The sequence below is a fragment of the Lissotriton helveticus genome, chromosome 3_1, assembly GCF_964261635.1.
Source record: "Lissotriton helveticus chromosome 3_1, aLisHel1.1, whole genome shotgun sequence".
Lineage (NCBI taxonomy): Eukaryota > Metazoa > Chordata > Amphibia > Caudata > Salamandridae > Lissotriton > Lissotriton helveticus.
Window position 1 is genome coordinate 455,227,663 of NC_136061.1, and position 22,344 is coordinate 455,250,006.

At 45.1% G+C, this 22,344-nt stretch overlaps 1 protein-coding gene across 1 annotated transcript; it reads left to right on the forward strand.

Annotated features, from left to right (window-relative positions):
* Positions 1-342: 342 nt before the first annotated feature.
* Positions 343-15,822, forward strand: LOC144824617 (gamma-crystallin M2-like). Its single transcript, XM_078683671.1, has 3 exons — positions 343-370; positions 2,200-2,442; positions 15,343-15,822. Exons 1-3 carry the CDS (start codon positions 362-364, stop codon positions 15,616-15,618), a joined length of 528 nt encoding a protein of 175 aa, XP_078539797.1. The 5' UTR covers positions 343-361; the 3' UTR covers positions 15,619-15,822.
* Positions 15,823-22,344: the final 6,522 nt, after the last annotated feature.

Genomic DNA, 22,344 nt, shown 5'->3' on the forward strand with positions numbered 1-22,344 from the left:
TTCCTTAATGCACGAATGACAGAATTTACGCTCAGAGCGCAAAAAACAAAAACACATTTATTGAAAAATAAAATATTAGTTTTACCCGTGAGAGGTTGAACTGACTTAGTGTGGCTTTTCCAAAACTGTAGTTTTTACAATGCTAGCAGCACGTGTCTCCCAAAGCCAAACCAACAATGCCCGTATAGTAAAGAGAAAACTCTCGGCCGTAACCGGTGGAAAGCATAGACCATACATTCCCTTACTCAACACATTTTTTGTATGTTTGCAGATGCAGCAAACTGGTACACGCATGCAGTATAAAAGACCCTCTGACCAGAACACCCACACCAACGAGGTCTCACAACTATCGGAAACCAAGATGGGCAAGGTAAGATAACCGCCACTGTAAACGCCCCGCATTAGATTTTGCAAAATGTAAAATAAATAGTTAATTAAGTGCAGATCTTTATTTATGGGATACAAAATGCAAATATGCTTTCAAAATTGAATACATACTTCTCAAGATGGATATTTTTCTGTCTGATGTTTGAATTGCCGTTTATGGGCCCAGTGAAATCAAGAGGTGAAAAGGCAAGTTCAAAAATGGTCCCTTTCACAACGCTGTTTCCACCCTGAACAAACTGAGTCATTTTCAAGTGCAAAACCTACTTTGTGATTCCTAATACATGAATTTGCACTTTTAAATGGATTTAAACACAAGCAACGAATACCAGTACGTTATAAAGTGTGGGACTTTTTGTCTTGGAGAGCCTCAAAACGTGTGAGAAAAATCAAATCAATTTAAGATATTTCACTTGCACGCAGCTTACTGCCAGTTTCTGTGGCGTGTACACTGCTACAATCCTTTAGGGTATACAAAGAACTTTTTTTTCCAAATACAGCGTTCATTTCTCTCCCCCAAAGATTATTTTTCTAGAGCGCTGTATTTAATTAAAATAAAATAAGAGCCTCTGAGACTTGGAAACATCGGCTTATCTTAGAAAGTAAAATATGCATTATTTGTACTTATATAAAAAGTAAACTGCGCAAGACATGTTGATGAGTAAAGAAATACTATAGACACCATAGTTAGAGGCTCTTTTTGGGCCAAGTGCATTTTGCCCAATTACAAACAAATATAATGAAAGTTCATGAATTTTACAATAAACTAATATTTTACAAATACTAAACGGCCTAAGTAGGGCCCTGGTAAATTAAATAAATAGTCACATGAAAACTAGTACCTACTCACATTAAAAAGGTAATTTAGGATTTAACGGACCCGCTTTAGAGTTAGAGAAGTGTTTGTATGGTGGAGCCCTAGCTATCTCTGCAGTACGAACCCCATGACGAAGCATGCCCGCACTACTGATTGACACATGCTCACAGTACGTTTTCCTGCCAAGTATCACCGTGAAAGGCATGAAGGACCCGTAAAGGAAAAGACAAACTTGTCTCTCATGCAGAGAAATCTCTCTGCGCATCAGGGCATTTCTTGGGGGTTTGTTTGACGGAATGCCAAGTGGGCCACAACAGGGTGTCAGCCGGCTCAGCACTCGGCAAAGTGAAAGTGCTCCTGCAGCACTGGGGAATGCACTTTCATTCCATGCCAGGCAGTAGAGGGTCAGTGAGCTCCATGCCAGGCAGTAGAGGGACACTGGGCAAGGCAGGGTGGCTTCTGCTTGTGGGGGCAGAAGTCAGGGTTTAAGCAAAATCAGACTGCGCCAAGTATGCAGATTTTAATTTTGCCAAGTTTTTCTCCTGTGCCAATGCATAGACCATTAACCTTATGAGGGTTCACAATAAAGGTAATGTATTTCCTCTAGGAGGGGAGTTCCTATCAGTAGTTGTATATCCAACACACAGCTTTAGAAACCTTCACATACCCCTTTGAAAAGCAGCCCATCGCGGGGAACTTGATAAACTTTTAAGCTGGAAATTCATGTTATTACTTTAGCACCGCACATTGTATATAGTACGATGGCTTATATATGCATTTACACTTTCATAATCTCATATATGAAAGAACACTCTTACCAGGAAAGAAGAAGCAGGTGGGGGTCACTACCACTGTCAATGGATGTAAATAAACTGTTGGTGATATTGATAGCGATGGATTTGCTGATAAACCCTTCCTTGACATTGTCATGAAGATACCACAGCACTTTCCTACATGTTACCATTAAGCATTCTACAATTCAATTTTCTTTCTAACAGATCATCTTCTACGAGGACAGAAACTTCCAGGGCCGCTCCCATGAGTGCAGCTCCGACTGTCCAGAGCTGAACCCCTACTTCAGCCGCTGCAACTCCATCCGGGTGGAAAATGGCAACTGGATGCTATACGAGCACCCCAACTACAGGGGGCACCAGTACTTCCTGCGGAGGGGGGAGTACCCCGACTTCCAGCAGTGGATGGGGTACAATGATTCCATCAGATCCTGCCGCTTGGTTCCACAGGTACGTTTGGCTTCCTTTGTCCATACTCTTTTCAGAAGATCACTGGCCCCAGGTTTCGTAGGATGGAAAGTTATTTTTGAAATGCTCTTTCTGCAGCGGTCTCCATGATTTACTTGAAATGAAAACACACCCCCTTCACTCAAGAAGAGCCGTTGTTTTTCTCTTGGGTGTGCGGGGGGAGGAGGGGGGAACAAAACACATTTGTAAAAATGTATCTCTTACAATGTTAAACTACTATTATTGCTCTAAATTAAATCATATCCAAAGATTAACTTTGCCTGGAACTGAGATTTGTTGTTGAAAGATTTTTGTGCAAAAGAAGGATGTTTATTTATGTTTAATCGGAAGTAAAAGAATGGGGGCTCCTACGGGGTGTTCGTGGTTCGTGTCAATTCGTTTTTCCTGGGGGGCGGGCTCTCAGGAAGGGATGTACGGAGTGCGGTTGGCGTCTTCCACCTCTGCGGGGTCCCTTGTCGGATATTCCTCCGCCCCACTACCACTGTCTCCTTCTCAATACCAGATCGTTGAGCTGTCACTCCCTCAACATTTGGAATCTCTTGAGGGAAACAAATGCATCCTGTCTATTCCTCACTGAGACCTGGTTGGGGGAAGGCTCCGCTCCGGATTTGGCTAATGCCTTACCTCCTAATTATAATATCTTTAGGAGGGACAGAGCGACTGGTAGAGGAGGAGGTGTGGCTCTGATTGTAGACAATTGCTTTCTCTGTATGACCTTTCCTGTAAACAATATTCAGGGCTGTGAGTCCCTAGGTTTTACCCTCCACTTTTCTCCCTCTCAAGCTTGTACTGGGATCCTTCTTTATAGAACGCCAGGACCCCTTGGGTCTTTTTTTGATGACCTGCAAGTGGCACTTTCTGTGCCGTGTCTTAGATCAGAGCAGTGTATTCTGCTTGGTGATCTCAATCTGCACATGGACAACAACTTAGACCCTGAGGTTCTAAAACTTGTCGATATTACGGCTCCGTTAGGGCTGGTACCTTTCGTCCAGGGGCCGACTCACAATAAAGGTCATACTTTGGATCAGGTCTTTTCTACAAGACCAATAAATGTGTCTCCCCCGCAGCCTGTCCTGTGGTCAGATCATTTTTTAATCAACTTTGTGCTGCTCTCTACTGCTACATCTCGGACGAGGCCTTTAAAAAACATTGTGAGGACCTCTCGGCCTTTTCACTTGATCTCTGCCGACATGCTATCCGAAGCCCTCCTCAGTTTCCCTTGTCAGCTTTCTGGCAATCTGGAGGAGGATCTTGTTCTCTTCCAGAATTGGTTTTTGGCCAGATTGGAGGTGCTGGCTCCTGAGAAGAGGACTAAATCTACTGAGAGACGTAGTTCCGCTCCATGGTTTACTCCGCATCTGAAGGCCCTACGTCAGGAGTGTAAGAAGGCGGAAAGGGCCTGGCGACGAGCCTATGATCCAGCCGAGAGATTGCGATATAAAGTGGTGACAAGATCATACCACAGGCAAATCTGGGTGGGGAAAAAGGCGTTTTTGGAGCGTAGAATAGATGAGGCCGACAACGCGAGTAGAGAGATTTTTAGAATCGTAAAGGATTTTATTTCTCCTTCCCTAAACACTCCCTCTCACACGCACTCAGAAGCTTGGGTAAAGCAACTAGCCGAGTTTTTTGTTGATAAAATTAAATCCATTCAGGACTCCCTCCTTCCTGCCTGCCCTTTGCTAGATGTTAGCTGTCGGCCGTCCCTGCCTCCTTTTGATGGCATTGGTCCTTTTATGTGTGAATTTCCTCTTATGACCCTTACCAATTCTTTTGACCTTTTGTCCCGTTTGAAGTCGGGCTTGCCGCTGGACCCTTGTCCGGCGAAGTGTCTGGGGAGAGTGGCGTCAGTTCTTAACACCTTACTGAACCCACTTCTTAACTCCTCTCTGTCCACTGGTGTGGTCCCTCAGGCCTGGAAATGCGCTTTGATCCTACCGCTGATCAAAAAGCCAAACCTTGACCCTCTCATACATGCAAACTATAGGCCGATCTCTCTCCTCCCGGCGCTGGCGAAAGTAACCGAGAAGCATGTACACCGGTCGATCTGCAATTTTATCGAGGAGAACGACCGTCTTCACATGTCTCAATCTGGCTTCCGTGCGAATTTTAGCACGGAAACTGCCCTTCTCGAGGTTACCGACGCCATCAGGGAAGTTTTAGATTCTGGAGGCAAGGCCATGTTGGTTATGCTTGATTTGTCGGCGGCATTCGACACCGTCCCCCACGAAGGCCTCCTGACAAGACTCTGGGAAATTGGCCTGCGGGGGACGGTGTTGAGCTGGTTTAAATCTTTCCTGACCGGCCGCCGGCAAATGATCTGGGCGCCTCCTTTTTCTGCTGATATGCCGCCGCTAGAGGTGGGGGTGCCTCAGGGTGCCATTCTTAGCCCCATGCTGTTTAACATCTTTATGGCCCCTCTGGCGGCGGTTGCGGAATCCTTTGGCGCCCAGATCATATCCTATGCTGACGATACCCAGCTCCTGTTCACATGTGACAGAGGTGGGACTTTCGACGGCACACGTATTAGGGACTGTCTCGATGCTGTCTTCGAGTGGTTCCGATGTCAGGGTCTTAAATGCAACTCCGATAAATCGGAGTTGTTTTTTTTGGGCTGCACTCCTGATCCTAGCTGGAAGGCCTGGTGGCCTCAGGATATGTTTCCCCCGGACAATGCCTCTGTCAAGGCAAAAAACCTTGGAATTCTGATTGATTGTAACTTATCCTTTAGGCCCCATATCATCGGGCTCTCAGGGAAATGCTTTGGCATTCTCAGGATGCTTAGGAAATTTCTTCCTTTGCTGTCGCTTCACTACAAAAAAAACATCGTGCAGGCTCTTATAGGGTCGCGTCTGGACTATGTGAATGCCCTCTATTTGGGTCTACCCAAATATCTTTTGACCCGCCTGCAAGTGGTGCAGAATTCTGCGGCTCGAGCCATCTTTGGACTCCCGAGACGGGCCAATGCTGCTGAGTTACTAAAAGCTTTGCATTGGTTGCCCATCTCTAAGAGAATCCTATTTAAAAGCCTAACTCTGGTTTTTAAAGCCCTTCACGGTATCGGTCCTAAGTACATTGGGAAACGCTTTTCTTTTTACCTGCCTAGCAGGGCTTTACGATCTGCTTCTTTGGCCAAAGTGGCTGTGCCTGCCATTAAGCGTTCCAGAACTGGAGGCCGGGCTTTTCGATATCTGGCTTCGCGGGGCTGGAACGAGCTTCCTCTGGTTTTACGAAGGGCAAGTAATCTTCTTGCCTTCAGGAAGGAATTAAAGACTTGGCTCTTTTCTGTATAGGGGTTCTTTTGGTGCTTTTTCTCTTCTGTTTTTAGTTGTTGTGTTGTTTCTCTGCATAAGTTCTCTTCGCCAAAGCGCCGGGATGCTCTTCGGAGTAGCCGTGCGCTATAGAAGAAAATAAATAACATAACATAACATAACATAGCAGATAATGACCAAACAAGGACCAGTTTTCATATTATTTCAGAATGCATTACATCACTAAGAAGAGTGTGCCATAGTTGCAACAGAAAGGACATTTGGCAACCAAAATAAATATCATGGCTATGGCACATTGACAATGTCATGTCATTTTCCCACATTTTGGAGTAGGTGGCCCAGCACATGTACTTTCAGCTGACAGACTGTAGAAGACATAGGGGCAAATTTCCGAAAATCTCAAACAACGCATCGCAGGAGAGAAAAAAGATGCACTGCATTGTGTGAGAAGAACAGAGCAGGAGAGTGCCATATTTACAGAAATATGGCAATCTCCTCCCCTTTCCCTAGCGCCGGTATAGAAATTAGCTGAAATGCACCGCGCACACACTTTTGCTCCATGGCGCAAGGGTTTCTGCGTGAGTCTAGCACAGGTTTTGTACTTGAAGGATAGCCTTTCAGCACAAAATACTATCCACAGACTAACTTTAAACCTTTTCCCACTTTGTATGGTTGCTGTACAGTGCATCACACATACAAAGTCGGAAAAGGAAGGAGAAATGAAAGCATTGCTCCTTCACAGCACATATTTGGAATGGGTGCTATTTTCTCACGCTAAATCCTGTCTACTTTTTTAAGTAAATTGGGTTTAGCGTCAGGAACCTTGGTTGGTTGTATGGCAATGACCATGGTATGCCCCATTGGCGCTTATACTGCTTTGCACTACTTTCAGTTGTTTACAGCACTAAACAAGCGGCAGAAAGTAAATTAGTAAAAAAATATTTAGGGCCGATTTGAGTCACTTTTGTGAAGCAAACATGGTGTTAAATCTTAGTAGATAGACCCCATAGTCCACTAATCAAGGAAGGCCAACCTTTATTTGTGCAAAGCTGAAAATGCTGATGAGAGAGATAAAGATAGAGAGAGAAAAAGTGAGAGGGAGAGAGAGAATATGCTCCATCTGTTGGCCAGCTCTGCTGTGGCAGCCCAGGAGCTGCATGCCTATTACCCGGCCACCAGAATGAGGGATCGGGGATTCCCGCAGAAGCAGCAGTGCAGAATGTAATTATGTAATTATGTATGTATATGGCATTTCGATAGCGTGAATCTAGCCAAAAGGCAGTAGAGCTCTGTACTTTATTAAAGGTACGCATAAAGAGAATGAGTGGGAAAAGGCTGGGTTGTGGATGATTAATGCATTGTGATTTAGTGTTCTTTGAAGAGAGGAATCTCCAACTCATGCCTAAACAGGGGCAGTGGGGGTGCTATCCTGATGGATACTGGGATGTTGTTCCAGATCTTGGGTGCATAGATGCAAAAGGTAAGGATGAGGTCAAAATAAGAGCTTGAAAATAGAGGTGAGGATCAGGGGTATGTTAGGGTTGGACACCTCTCTGATAGCCAATATTCCCAGCCCTGACAGTTGTTAGTTCCTGCAGCTATACGTGCCTTGGCAAGCCTTAGCACGAACCATAGCTATTGGGTGGACTTTTGGAGATGAGGCTTTTCAAGGACGCATGACAAATTCACACATGACCTCCTTCTTTTAAATTTATTCAAAGTTTTATATAGCGCGAACAAGATCCTTACAGATATCAGAGCGCTTCACAAAGACAGGGTAGCTGCAGTAGGAATGAACAGAGATAATGGGAGCAGTATAATAGTCACTAACATGGTGGGATAATAATAACATACATAAAACAAATCAATATACAATCAGGTAAACAGGTAATATAAGACGGCAAGTCATTGATCCCACTACAGAGGTGTTCAGGTACACCTTGGGTGTGCGGATGGCTTATACCAATGTTTTAGTATAGAGAGAACACTGAGTGGGGGCATCGGGAGAGTGGATCAGTAAACCAACGTGTATCATATATTGGTCGGTAGTAAGAGAGTAGCATAGTAGTGTCCCCATCAAGTAGAAGCATAGTGCCAATGGACAAGGTGAACAGTGATACAAAGCAAAGCAGAGTCTCTGATCCAGCACCTATAAGGTTCAGGAGATCTTGGCCAGAAGGATGGTTTTCACCTCTTTCTTGAAGAGTACGGTGGAGGAGATAAGCCTGGTTTCAGGAGGGAGCGCATTCCAGATCCTGGGTGCCATACCTGAGAAGGAGCGCTTGTATGTTTTCTCTTTCCGGAATCTACGAGGTTTCAGGAGTAGATTTTTTGTACTTCTATTGGATCTCGAACCTCCTGATATGGACAACTTTTGAGCGAGGTAGTTGGGTGCATTGTGGTGCACGGCCGCGTGTGTCATAACTGCAATTTTTTGCTGTATTCTGGCTTCAAAAGGCAGCCATTTTAGAGACTTTAAGTCTGGGGATATATGCGAATGCTTTCTTGAGCCAGTAATGAGTCTCGCGGCAGCGTTCAGGGAGGCTCTTAAGGGTGCTGATGTGGATAGCGGGAGTCCGCTGAGGGCCACAATTCCGTAGTCTATTCGAGGGATGACTAAAGCTTGTACAGCGGTTTGGAAGTCTTCGGCAGGGAGGAAGGGTTTAATTTTCCTCAGTGTGTTGATTTGGAAATTAGCTGCTTTTGTGGCTTTGCTAACGTGCTGCTGCATGTTGAGCTTGGCGTCGAGTGTGATGCCTAGGGATTTCGCCGAATCCACGATGGTAGGATGGACATTGAGTGCTGTTAGGTTGTTGAGCCAGGTTTGGTGGTGGTAATTTTCGCTGGGGGTGAGATGAGTAGGAACTCAGTTTTCAGAGCATTTAGTTTGAGGTGATTATCGGCCAGCCAAGATTGAGTGTTAATAAGCGTGGAATTCAGATGTTTGATATCTTCCGGGGATTGTAGCTTTAGGTAAAGTTGTGTGTTGTCGGCGTACATATGGAATTGGACATTGGAGGCTTGGAGCAAGGTGGCGAGCGGTTCCATGACGAGGTTGAACAGTGTGGGGGAGAGGGAGGATCCTTGTGGAACACCTAGATCTGCAGGCACAGGTGTAGATAGCACATTGTCGATCTTGAACTTCTGAGACCGGTTGTGAAGGAAGGACGAGAACCATTTGAGAACAGTTCCCGATAGACCCATTCTAGTGCTTAGCAGCTCCAGCAAGTTCTCATGTTTGACCGTGTCAAATGCTGACGAGAGGTCAAGAAGGATGAGGAGGCAGGACTCATTGCGATCAAGAATTTGGAGGGCGTCATCAATAATGTGTGTCATAGCTGTTTCTGTGCTATGTTTCGCTCGGAAGCCTGATTGATGAGGGTTGAGGAGGTCAAATTGGTCAATGTGTTTTGTTAGTTGGAGTTGGACACATTTCTCCAGCAGTTTGGCCAGGGTGGGGATATTGGTGATGGGCCGGTAATTGTTTAGGTCGGACGGATCAGCTGTAGGTTTCTTGAGTATAGGCGTGACTTGCCCCACCTTGAGGGAGTCTGGAATGAGGCCTTGTTGCAGGGAGCTGTTAACGATTTTGGTCCAGAGAGGGAGAAGCAAGGGGATGAAGTCTTTTACAGCATTAGCAGGTAGCGGGTCTGTGATGTGATTAGAGGGCTTCAAGGTGCAGAGCAGTTTGTGTATTGCTTCTTCCGAATAGGTATCGAAGTACAGCCAAGATGCCTTGTTTTTAGGTTGAGTGTTAGCCATTCTGGTGTGGTTGGGGAATCGGCTTACATCCATGATGAGGTCATTTCTTATGTTGTCAGTCTTTAGCTTAAAGAAAGCAGAGAGGGCTTCACAGTGTGGGGCGTCGTTTGTTGTGCTGTTTGATTGTAAGGGTTGTGTCTTTGTATGGGTCTTGATTAGTTCGAACAGCTTTCTTGGCCTGTTTTTTGCTTGGTCCAACTGGTGGCTAAAGAAGTCCGACTTTGTGCGCTTTATTTTCCTGAAGTAGGCATTTCTCTTGTTCTTAAGCCTTTTGCGGTGTAGTGCTGAAGGGTCCGATCTCCAGGTGCGCTCTGCCATTCGCATAGTACGCCTGTCATCATTGAGTCTATCATCATACCAGGGGTTAGAAACTTTGGTGGAGACTCTCTTCAGTTGCAGTGGGGCGACTTCATTGACTATTGTGTTCAGAGAGTCAAGGTAGTGGTCGGTCAGTGATTGAACATCCGAGGCACCTGAAGGGGGAAGGAGGAGATTGCCGATGTGGGGAGGCAGGGTAGAGGGGTTAAGATTCTTCATGTCCCTTTTCCATGTTTTGGATTTGATTTGTTGAGCCGGGTTTGGGTTTAACTTTTTCATTGATAAAGAAGGTGATAATGTGGTGATCTGACCAGTCGCAGGGTAGAATCGCCTCCAGTTGTGTAGAATTCTCTTTGGCAATGATGAGATCGAGTATCGAACCTTTGTCGTGTGTTGGTCTATCGCATATTTGGGTGAGGTCAAGCGCATCAAGGAAAGTTTTGAGACTATTCACCACTGTGTCTTTCTGATCGTTCCAGTGGAGATTGAAATCACCCAGGTAGACTTGGGTGGTCTGCCGACCGGCATTGGAAGTGATCATGTCCATGAGTTGTTGGGTGAATATGAGATTGTCACCAGGCGGGTGATAGATGAGATGTAAAGCACAAACTTGTTTTCCCTCGCTGGAGATGTCGAGGCAGAGGAGTTCACAGGAGGAAAGGGAGGGGGAGGTGACTTTAGTAATGGAGAGGTTGCTCCTAAAAATGCATGCAATTCCCCCGCCTGTCTTGCCAGGAGACCTGTCCAGCCTAATGATGTGATAATTAGGGGGGACTAGTATGTCCATAATCGGGGTAGAGGCTTCAGTAAGCCACGTTTCCGTTAGAATGGCTAGGTCCAGATCCATAGCTGAGACGAGATCAGCGATGTCGGAGGAGTGTCCCTGGGCCGATCTGCAGTTGAGTAGGATGCATTTGAGTTTGGGAGAGAGAAGGGTGGTCGAACTTTCTAGTGTGAGGGGAACTTTTCTGAGGTTGTTAGGGACGGAACCTCTGTTGTTGAGTGTTGGGAGCCTCAGAGGGTTTGTGAGAATTGTGGGTATGGGGATGTGCGTGTTGGATATGAGTTTTACCGGACCTGAGCCATAAGAGCGAAGGAGAGAGCCTAGGTCGCGGTCCGACAATGGGTTGAGGACACGACGGGGGCGGTGGGAGTTATTGCGAACGGGGATAGTCGGCCAGCGCGGGTGTCGTCGGAGGCGAGGGTATGTAGGGAGGGTGCGTCGTTTGTAGGGTAGGGGGATGGTGGGAGGTAGACTGGGCTGTGAGGAGAGAAGGTCTTTGATTGCGTGGACATCTTTTTTGATTTGTAGAATATCCTCTTTGACTTGTTGGAGGGTAGATAAAGTCAGGTCAGGAGGTGCATTGGGGATGGGGTTAGTGGTGAGAGCCATTGGTGAATGGTTGAGTAGTGAGCTGGAAAGCGGGCAGGGTATCAAGGGGGGGGATATACTAGCGTTGTTGGAACGTTCTGCTGTGCTAATGAGTGGGATGGCATTCAAAGTGTGGGCGTGTTTGTGGGCGAGGGGTGTGGTTGAAGTAGGTGAAGTAGGCGGTGGGTGGGAGGCATAGGTAGTGACGTCAGTGGGAGACGGTGCCGGTGAGTGGAAGAGTGAGTGAAGGCTGAGGACAGTGGGGGAGACAAGAGGGTAGTGAGGGCTGAGAATAGGAGGTGGGAGAGAGGGGGATGTTAAGGTAAGGGAGGCGGTATGTTCTGTATCTTTTGTTAGGAGGGTGAGAGTGTCGTGGGTGGGAGTGGGGAGGGAGGTGGGGAGGGAGAGGAGTCCGCCGTAGGGGGGATGGGAGGGGGGGTGGATAAACTCCGAATGGTGGTGTGTTCAGATTTTGGCGTGTTGTGGACGAGAGTTGTTGTGTCAGGTGTGAGAGACTCGTGGGTGGGAGTGGGGAGGGAGCTGGGGAGGGAGAGGGGTCTGCCGTGGGGGGGATGGGGAGGGGGTGGTGTGTTCACATGGTGGCGTGTTGTGGGTGGGAGTTGTTATGTCAGGGGGGAGAGGGATGGAGGGGGTATGAGTGGGGATAAGTGGGGTCATGTTAGAGGGGCGGCTAGTATATGAGGTGGAGCGATTTGTGACTGTCCTTGGGGAGTGTGGGGCGTTAACAGCAGGTGGGCCATTTACTGGGGGGCTGGGGGTAGAGGTGTTGTAGGTAGGGGCTGCGACGTCAGGGGTGATAGTGCTGGTGGAGTTCTGGGTGGGGGTCCGCAGCTTGGAAAGGTGCTCTTTGAACTTAGGGAACAGGTTGTCTAGTAGTTCCAGGTTCTTGACCGTGGATTGAATTAGGACAATCCCGTTATTGTAGATAGTAATGGTAGTCCTGCCAGGGAAGAGGTGGGAAGGCGTGATAGTGAGAGTTAGGCCATGAGTTGTTTTCCTGGTGGTGGAGACGGTGAGTAGGGAAAGGAAAGTTTTTCTCCATTGGGCTCTGCGTGAGGTGTGGAAAATGATATCAGTATTCAGGGCTCCATTGCCCGGTGAGAAGTAGGTGTTAGTAAAGGGTGTTTCAGGGTGCGACCTCAAGAAGTTATGTTTAAAACGTTTAGTGGCTTTTTTTGGTGAGAGTGGAAGGGTAGTTAATTCTAAAAGTGTGCTTGCCGTTGAGCTCCATTTTAGAAATGCTGTGATGTTGGGTGTAGGAAATAGGATGACAATAAAAACTGTCAGCCGCTAGTTATAGGGCAAAGGGATGACACTAGCGAGTGACCAAAAGTATAAGAGGTAGAAGGCAGTGCAATCCATGAACAAACAGTGTGATGGTGCAGCTTACCTAATGCATCCTATATGCGAGGTAGCAGTCAGTTTACACCATGTACAAAATATGAGAGGTAGAACCGGTTAGGTGGAAACAAATTTACACATCAGAATGTACGAGGTAACAGCAGTGTAGTCTAGGTGTAGAAAGTGGCTGGGTGCAGCTTACATGACTAAGCAAAGTGAATGAGGTAGAAATAATCAGTGCAATATCGTGAAGTAGTTTACATCGAAGAACCAACAAATAAATGAGGTAGCAGCTTACCGCATATACAGTATAAAAATAGGGCTGAACTACTAATGAATTACTGAATCCAGTATATGTGCAAACAAATTACTGCAATAACAAATATGACACTTGAATATGAGGCAGCAATCGGTGCACTGTAGGTGGGTAAAAGTGAAGATGGGTGTATATTACATAAGATGTAGGATACCAATAGTAATAAAATACTGTAGTAAAAAGGCAGATACTTAAGCGCATCAAGAGCACCAGGTTACATAAAGTGTAAAATACAATAGTACTAAAATACCGCAGTAAAGGACAGACACTTAAGAACACAAAGATTTAAATACAGAGCTGTGTGGGGTCTTTGGTACCGATAGTAAATAATAGTCAGAAGGACTAGTCCATGATGGCTGCCAAGGAGAGCAAGAGTAGTTTAAAAATGGCCACCAAGTAGGGAGGATGAAGTCATTAGTCCTCTTTTAGTTGTTGCTGTTTTGATAGCAGGGCAGAGCAGTTTCACATTCAGTTCCGGCCGGCTCAGGGTCCTGCATACCAGGGGAGTCTTATCTCAGATTTGTTATCTAAAAAGGAGCTGCTGAGGGGCCTCGTGTGTTCAGGCGGGGATTGAGTGTTCAGTTTATGGCCCGGCCATTTTGAGGAAGAGAGATTTTTACAAAAAGAGTCAATAAGAAAATCGAGTGGGGCAAAAAAGAAACTAATCCAGCAGAAAGTATTGGGCACAGTAAATACCTTAATCAGCCTTCACTTTAGGATGTGATCTGCAAACCCAGCCGCTGGGGCAAATACGACCTTTTTTGCCAGCGTTTGCGTATCACGGTTGCAGTGGTGCCCAGATCGACAGGCTCACCTTCGAGCCGAAGGGGCAGTCTCCGCTCCCAAGTATTGCAACTGTGCAGCACATCCCATAAAGAAGCGTGAGCGCGCACAGGGTCGAGCAGATCAGGGCAGACCATTCCCGGGGCAAATCATTCCACCTTGCTTGATCTTGCATGATCTTGAAGCAAATCCATGGGATCTATTCCCAATTCAATGCCTCATTGCTTACCAGCTAGGTTTTCTCTATGCAAATACTAGTAAATGCATAGATATATGAAGTCATACAACTAGGAGTTTTCAGTCTGTGAACAGCTCTCCACTTCTGTAAATCTCTAATTGGTAAAATTTCTCCAGTGAGCTATTCCCCAACACAAATCTCACATCCCAAACAGAGTTAGTATAATTTTCCACAATCTAACATTGGTCAGCTCACAAACGCACACATTTGCGACCAGAGAAAAGTACCTAACCGAGGTGGCAAGGCTTGTGAGGTAAGTGCCTTCACTGTGCTCGATCCACCTCTCCATTTGTTACTGCATGCCACATCATCTTTAGAGTCATCTGAGGAACCTTGACTCTAAATGTCATCAGAAGGATTGGACTCTGACTTCTTTTTACTTAGTGTGAACTCTTAGGTTTGGGGAGGTATGGGGACAGGGAGTAGGAGTCCAGAGGCTCAGTCAGGTGGTTTCTCTACTGCTCATTGTGGTCCTCTACACATCTTTCTCTCTAGACCAACTCATGCCATATACACTCCAGAACATACCTCCTCCTAAAGGACTGAAAAGTCAGAAAAACAAACAAGTGATCAGGCACCCACACATTGCAAACCTCCAAATCTACATCACACTATTAGTTTAATAACAAGCAGCAACATTGTTCCTGAAACATAAATAATATCCGGGTGGTTGACCTTTCAGCATCTTCTGTGCCATCAGAAGTCCACCAATAAGGGCAGATGATTAATTTCAGTCCGACCCTGAAAGAGATTTCTGAGACTTTTGAAACCCAGACTAGGTAGACCTATAGCCCTGCAATTCTTCACAGATTGGCCTAAAAACACAAATGACGGGAAGGTATAAATATAAAAAACTAATAATAATTCTGAGCTTATAAAGCGCCTGGTTACACTAGCCAGTGTGTCCCCGCGCTGTGCCGCTGAGGAACCCGTCCTGGCCTGTTCCTGTGCGGTGCCCACTCCTGGGCACCACAAGGTGAAGCCAGGCATCCTAGCGGTAGGGCCGGTGTGAAAATTAAGCAAGCTATTGCCCAGAGTTGCAGAGTGGGACCCATGATTAGAGTAGGCACTGAGGCGAGAGAATTATCGGGTCCGAGGACATTGAGCCCAAGACCTTGCCACGACGGGAATTGAACCCTGGACCGGGCCAGACCTCTGTATCAGAGTCTGCCGCTCTAACCTGTGAGCCACACTTCTCCATATGAAAACATTCTCATATTATGGGTATTACTATAGCTCCAAATGTGCCATATTCAAAATCCTCTGGTCTTGGAGTAACGTTCCTCTATGTTCATGTTCTGGTTGTCTTTTTCATTTTTCTCTATTCTGTGAACCTGTAAAATTATACATTTCCTACAAGAAAGTTAATGCAGTGGACAATTCAAAGTGGCAAAGATTAACAGAATGCTGGCATCAGATATCTAACTATCACCTTTTTTTGCATTTTCCCTAATAATAGCATCGTGGCTCCTTCAAAATAAGGCTTTATGAACGTGAAAACTTTGGAGGCCAGATGATGGAGTTCTCTGAAGACTGTCCACATGTTTATGAGCAATTCCGTTATAATGACATTTACTCATGTAACGTACAGGATGGACACTGGGTCTTCTATGAAGAGCCCAACTATAGGGGACGTCAGTACTACTTAAGACCTGGAGAGTACAGGAGGTACAGTGACTGGGGAGCGTCAAGCCCAAGAGTTGGTTCTATCAGGCGTCTCAGGGACAACTACTAAATTTGTGCAGTTGTTACAATGGGAAACAGTGCATGCAACATAATTACATTTTGTAAAATGTATTTTTCCTGCCCTTTTGAATAAATGGCAGGATTATTATGAATAGTAAAGATCATATTACATTTTATGTAAAATATACGTCAGAATTTGAAATTAAATTTGACAACCTACCGCATAAGGACAATAAACAAAAGTTTTCCAAAATTTAAATTTCCTGTTATTTTCTTCTCATGTTTAAAACAAGTTCGAAATGTCTTTAATACAACCTAAAATGTACTTTTTGACTGTGCTCAAGTACATGAACAAGACATACTTTACATCATCACGTGTTTACATGGTGAGATATTATGGGATCGGATCACAAGCATTCTACTCCAAATGGAAAAAGACTACTGGAAGGCTTTAAAATGTAAATGAGCACCAAGATCATTGCTCCAAACCCTGATCTTATGGTGAATTCCCCTAGTCCCTGAGCCTCCAACTAAGGACCCTGGCCACTGACATCGATGTTCCTGATCTACATGGTCTACCACTATGCCAACATCCCTGAATCGCTTAGCTTAAGACCATAACCCTGACACCTAAGGCCCCAGCCCATGCCCTGGGCCTACAGCTAATGGCGTTGGCCCGTACTGCCCCAGACTCTTAAATATGGCTGCACTTCTAAAGCTTTTGCATCCCAGCATTTGTGACTGATTCCTCTTGATCTAGCAGACCATGGCCTTCATGGATTGTACCTCAATCCTCACCTCCATATGCCACATGAAAACCCTGACAATATCCATGGACTGTCAATGCTGGACCCATAACACTTACATTCATGCTTAGCTCCCAACACACAGACTAGTTCCAGACACTACAGGCACTATGCTTGTGAGTTCTTTCTCAATCTATCACAGAGTTAATAAAGCCACACATTCATCCTCCAATGAGCCTATCCTAAACTGCAGCATCCTGCCACCACATGCGGGCCAAAACTTACACATTCATCTTATCCCATCCCAAGGTATATACATTTCCCATTCTGTAGTCGAGTATAAAGTAAAATAGAGCCACATCCCTAAAAACAGGGATTTACAATAGTTCAGTCTTGATGTGATACATGCCTGGACAATTGTGGTACTGGTGCAAATTTAACAATTCAAAAGCTGTTCACTTTTAAGGACGTGTGCATGTGTCGGGCTACGGATGTTAAGGGGGAGACTCCGTAGGATGTTACTCAACTATGAGTAGTTTAATTATATTGAAGTATTGGGGTGTGTGAGCACTAACATTTTTACGTTTTTTTGGAAAGGAGAGTGTTATGAATTTTTTTTCTGTCCCTTCTACCTTGATGACGGCCATTGTAGGAGGGGGTACGGTGGAGAATTGTGCAAGTGATCACAACCCTAATACAATGTCCTATAAGTACCTAGTTATAACCTTAAGTTCAGAATCCCCCTGTGATTAGGACTGATGACAAGGGATGCAGTCATAAGTGGTGAGTTTGATTAGTAGCAATTTAAGTTTGTTTCATTGTTAATTGAACCTGTGGTACATGAGGAATTTGTTGACACATGTTCATCTGGGGTAAATTGTTAACAATTAGCAACTGACAGTGGCTCAACATCTGAGATTAATTAGTTTAATATTTGCAGAGCCACAAATACAAGCTTAAGGGGTGTCCTTAATAAAAAAAACCCTGGGGCAGAAAGGCCAAATATAAATCAGCACTAAAAAATAGGAAGGAGGAAATTAAAAGGGCCCCTGGGATAGACTTGCAATTGCGTCTTCTGATAGGGACTTTGGGGGCTTTTGGAAGAGTGTTAATTCTGGTGCCCCTCCCGTCCCTCATCAGAGCGATGAATGCTTAAGGTACAACCATCCCTACCTATAGGTGGGTGTCACATTTCAAATCCATTATGGGCTCCCTTCTATGGAACCCACGCTTAGCGTTCTATGGTCCTACAGTAACTTATTATCCATCTTGTTTTCTTTGGAAGAAGTCCATTTAGCTATCATGTCATGCCTTACAATTAAGGCCCTGGGCCTGGATGAGGCCTGGTGGATCTCTTTAGGGAAAGACCAGAATTGTGGGCCCCTATTATTGCTAATGTCCTTCATTATGCTGTTTGCTGTAAGCTACCTAGCTCTTGCCATTTTGCTATTATTGTACCAGTTTTTAAGAAGGGCAGTAGACCCATCTCCTTTTTGGATTCAACAGTTAAAATTGTTTTGAAGCCCATCATGAGCTGGCCTAAGAACAATGGCACTATAACAGTATGGGTGTAGGGAAGGCTTAGACACTTTTGAGCAAAGCTTGAATCTTATGTTACTATTTCAGAAATGCTGTAGTAGCCAAGGTTTGGGCTCTATATCTGGCATTCATGGACCTTAGCACAGCTTTCAATCGAGTTAAACTCTCATTGTTATGGGTTACCTTGGGGGATTTAGGTCTGACCCTGTAAATAATTCATTTCCTTGGAGCCCTTCATCCAGTTCTTACTGCTTTCGTTTTGTTACATCTCTTGCCGGAGAATGTTCAGACTCCTTCTGTCTGGAAAGAGGTATGAGGCAGGGCTGCATGCTTGCACCAATTTTGTGTTTGTTATATATTCATAAGTTGCATTATTATCTTATGTTGAATGGTTGTGATTTTCCAAAAATTTAAAATTCCCCAGTGACAGCTCATTCATATGCTGTTGATGCCATTCTAATCGTTCGGACTCCTGCTGTTCTTAAAAAACAAATTGATAATGTGTGCCCTTTATGGATAACACTGAGTTAGAAACACATTTTTCCAAGACACATTGGGGCATATTATCAAGGGGGTTTATCTCCGCTTTTTTGGCTTTAAAAGCCAAGAAAGCGGAGATAAAATTATCTCCCTATTACCTAGCTGTCTCTAACACCAGTTAGCGACAGCTAGTAGGAGATAGCGACCGTCTTGGGGCCCACTTTGCATGTCAGTGATATTTATCACTAATGACATGCAAAGTGGGCGTGCCAAGATGTTAGTGACTGGAAACAGTCGCTAACATCGCTATCTCCTATTACCAACTTTTGGAGATATTCGCGCTACGTGCGAATATCTCCAAAAACTAACACCTGCCCTGAGCAGTTCTTAGCCATGTTATCCAATGGGAGGTGGATAACATGGCTAAGAGCATTAGCTCGGTAATGCATGAATATCGCTGACTTTTCAGCGATATTCATGCATTGCGGCCGTTTTTTATCGCATTTGTGATAAACCTTGATAATAGCAAGGTTTATCTGCGATAATATCTGACGATGCTTAGCGTTAAAAAATTCGTTGCTAAGCATCGTTAGCGATAAATATCGCTTAACGTTGGTAATATGCCCCATTATTTGGCAGTTGGAAAGCAACAGTCAAAGATTAGACCCATTTTTATTAAGGGAAGACGGTTTGAAAGGATTTACAGCGTTCCTTATCCAGTATTACATTTGACTCACAATGTAAATGGAGACTCTGCCCGGCAAACAGGATCAATAGATTTTCAGGATGCCAAGAGTATTGGCTCTAAGCCTATTTCGACAATGATGGAAATATATAATCATAAGTGTCTGCCCGTGTTCACAAACAGGGCACCTATTTGGGGCCATGGCCTAATCGACTGTCTAAAAGTTGAAAAAAACAGGTTCTGTAGGAAACCAATGAGGTTACGGCCCTGCAATTCTCTCTTTATTATACACAAAGAGTTTGGGCTTAATTAGGTCGCGGAAGATCTTAGGTTGGCTCCAATAAGGGTCTGGCTATCGATATCGACCAATCATAAGGCCTGTCATAATAGGGAGATTATTGAGGACTCTTTGAACTGTGCCTATAGTCCTAATGTCCAATGTTTGGATTATGCCAGAAAGTTGACTGGATTTGTTCTGTGCACCAGAGAAAACAACCAATAGACATGGGTGAAGGAAAATTATTGGGGGAAAAGGGAAGAGTGAGAAGAGTGTGCAGAATTATTGAAACCTTCAGTTTGGGAATTTGTAATAATTCACAATGCTCCGTCAAATGGGTTGCCCCTTCATTGGGTAAATAATGTTTGGGAGAGAACTTTATTGATGTGATTTTGAACCTGCCGTATTAGGTCCCTGTTATCTTTTCCTTTGGGCCAATGTGATACATCATCTATTCTAGCTTGTTCTTGTGATGAGTTTTCAACTTAGTCTCTGATGAACTTTGGTTTTTTTTGTGCTCACTTACTAAGCATTTTCTGAGGTCCATTGAAACAGCAAGGTTTTATTCAATGTAGGCCAGCTCTTTATTTTCTACAGTCACTCCAGAATGCTGCAGTTTGCTGCACGGTAGGTAGTTTTTTGCAAAGCAGCTTTCTGCTACAGCAAAAGTATAATGTTCTGATATTTTGTTAACTGTTCATTATCTCCTTTTTATGGCTTTGTATATTTTAAATGTATGGTCATTTATGATGTGTTTTTAATTATATGACGTGTATATTTTTTATCAGTTTGCTCTATCTATTGTGCTTTTGTGGCAATTTGTTAATGGCCTAATAAAGCTTGATTGATTGTCCTTCAGAAATGTGGTAGAAACATGTTTCTCAAAACAAAGATTGATAGTGAATATAAGTTCCAAGTTACATGCAGCAGACACATACTATTGTATTTAAAATGAGAATAGACCCTCAAACTGTGCAGTGTGGCATGTTGGCAACTGGGAGGAATCACCCTTTCTTTCCGTGATCCATTCAAGCGTCCAGTCCTTCACAATTCATGTATTTCCTTTCTTCTGCTGAGGCAGTGGAGTCAAACAATTCCAAACAAAACTCTCTCCACCTCATCACATCCTACACTTTTGCTTGTTTAGAGTATCTCACAATTTTTCTTTCCTCTTCTTTGCCAAGTGAAACATCACAGTACCTGACCTCAGTTCACATCCGTCCTCTCCTTGTAGTGAGAGTCATTACCTTTCATACCAGCATCTATCAACAAGAACGCCAACTATCTGAACTGCTTGCTGGTCCATCAATTACACATCTGCATAAAACACATATTCCAACTCGATTTCACCATCTTCCTCCTTCATTCACTTCTCAATTCATGCCCACATATTTTGCCCATCAGATCCTGCCTTCATAGCTCCCACCTCCACACTGATACATCACCAACTGGATGCAAATTAACATTTATTTCATTTTCCCTATAGTTTGCTCAGATTTATCAGGTCTGTTCTCCACCATGCAGTTCAAATTCATAAGTCCTCTTTAATGAGATCATGCATTTAGTATTCAGTGCTTTACACCCCCAGTATGTTTCTGTTTCCACAGCTGCCTGACCACTTGAAGCTTGTAATAATAGGGAAGCTTATAAAGCGCCTGGTTACGCGCACCGGCGTGTCCCCGCGCTATGGTGTGATGGCTGCAACAGGATCCAAACAGGGGTGACGCACCAACTACTGAACATATAAGTAGGTTTTGAGTTTAGACCGGAACCTGGTCTCAGAGGGCTCAAGACGCAGTTCAAGCGGTAATTTATTCCAGTTAAGCGCTGCCAGATACCTAAACGATCTTCCCCCCATGCGCGCTTTTGCTACCTTGGGGATTTTCACCAATCCCGAGCCCGCAGATCTTAGGGCACGGGACGGTTTATAGCGCGCTATCAGGCTCTGCAGCGGCTGTGGCGCCCTGCCATTCAGAATGCGGTGGCAGGTACAGAGTGCTTTGTACTCCACTCTGCTCCTCACCGGGAGCCAGTGAAGAGTCTGAAGTGCCATTTTTGAAGGTGCTCTCTTGGGTAGCCTCAGGATCAGACGTGCCGCGGTATTCTGAAATACCTGAAGGCGACCGATGCTCTTCCCTGGTGCCCCCAGATACAGCAGATTCCCATAGTCCAATCTCGCGGTCACCAATGCATGCACCAGTGTCTTGCGCGCTTCAGTTGGTAGAAGCTCTAGAACTTTCCTCAGACTTTTCAAGACACCGAAGCAAACACCGACCACACGATTGATTTGGGATCCAAAGGTGAGGCCTGCGTCGAACCATACTCCCAGATTCCTGGCTTCTTGGCAAGGCGTCGGTGCTGGCCCTAGGCAGGGTGGCCACCACGCCGACGACCACGCCGACTGTCCTCCCCCCACTATGAGCACCTCCGTCTTGCCGCCGTTAAGTTTCAGACAATTAGTGGACATCCAGACAGCAAGATCTTGCATGCATGTTCTGAAATTGTCCGCGGCAAGACAGGGTGCGCCCAATAGGGAGATGACCAGCTGCGTGTTATCGGCGTAGGACACTATTCGTATGCCGTGGCTCTCAACAATAGTTGCAACAGGGGCAACATATAGGTTGAATAAAGTTGGGCTCAGGGGCGAGCCCTGGGGCACGCCCTGGCCCAAAGTGACCACTCTGGAATAACAGTCCCCCTGCCTGACTTGAAATCCACGATCTGCCAAGAAGGACTGGATCCATCTCAGCGCTGCACCTGATATTCCCCCTTTATTCATACACTGTAGCAAGATGGAATGTGCTACAGTGTCGAAGGCAGCGCTGAGATCCAACAGGATCAGGGCCATAGTTTGTCCCTCATCTGCACCCTGCCTCAAGGTCTCAGTTGCAATGAGTAGGGCCGACTCGGTTGAGTGGCGGGGCCTAAAGCCAAACTGAGTGGCATGGAGTAAATTCGCCTCCTCCACATATTGCATCAGCTGGAGATTCACAACCTTCTCAGCCACTTTGGACATATAGGGCAACAGAGATATAGGACGAAGATTTT

Excerpts from the sequence above, each read along its gene's own strand:
- LOC144824617 (XM_078683671.1), top strand. Across the intron at positions 2,443-15,342 it reads CCTGCCGCTTGGTTCCACAG|CATCGTGGCTCCTTCAAAAT; the intron begins GTACGTTTGGCT and ends CCCTAATAATAG.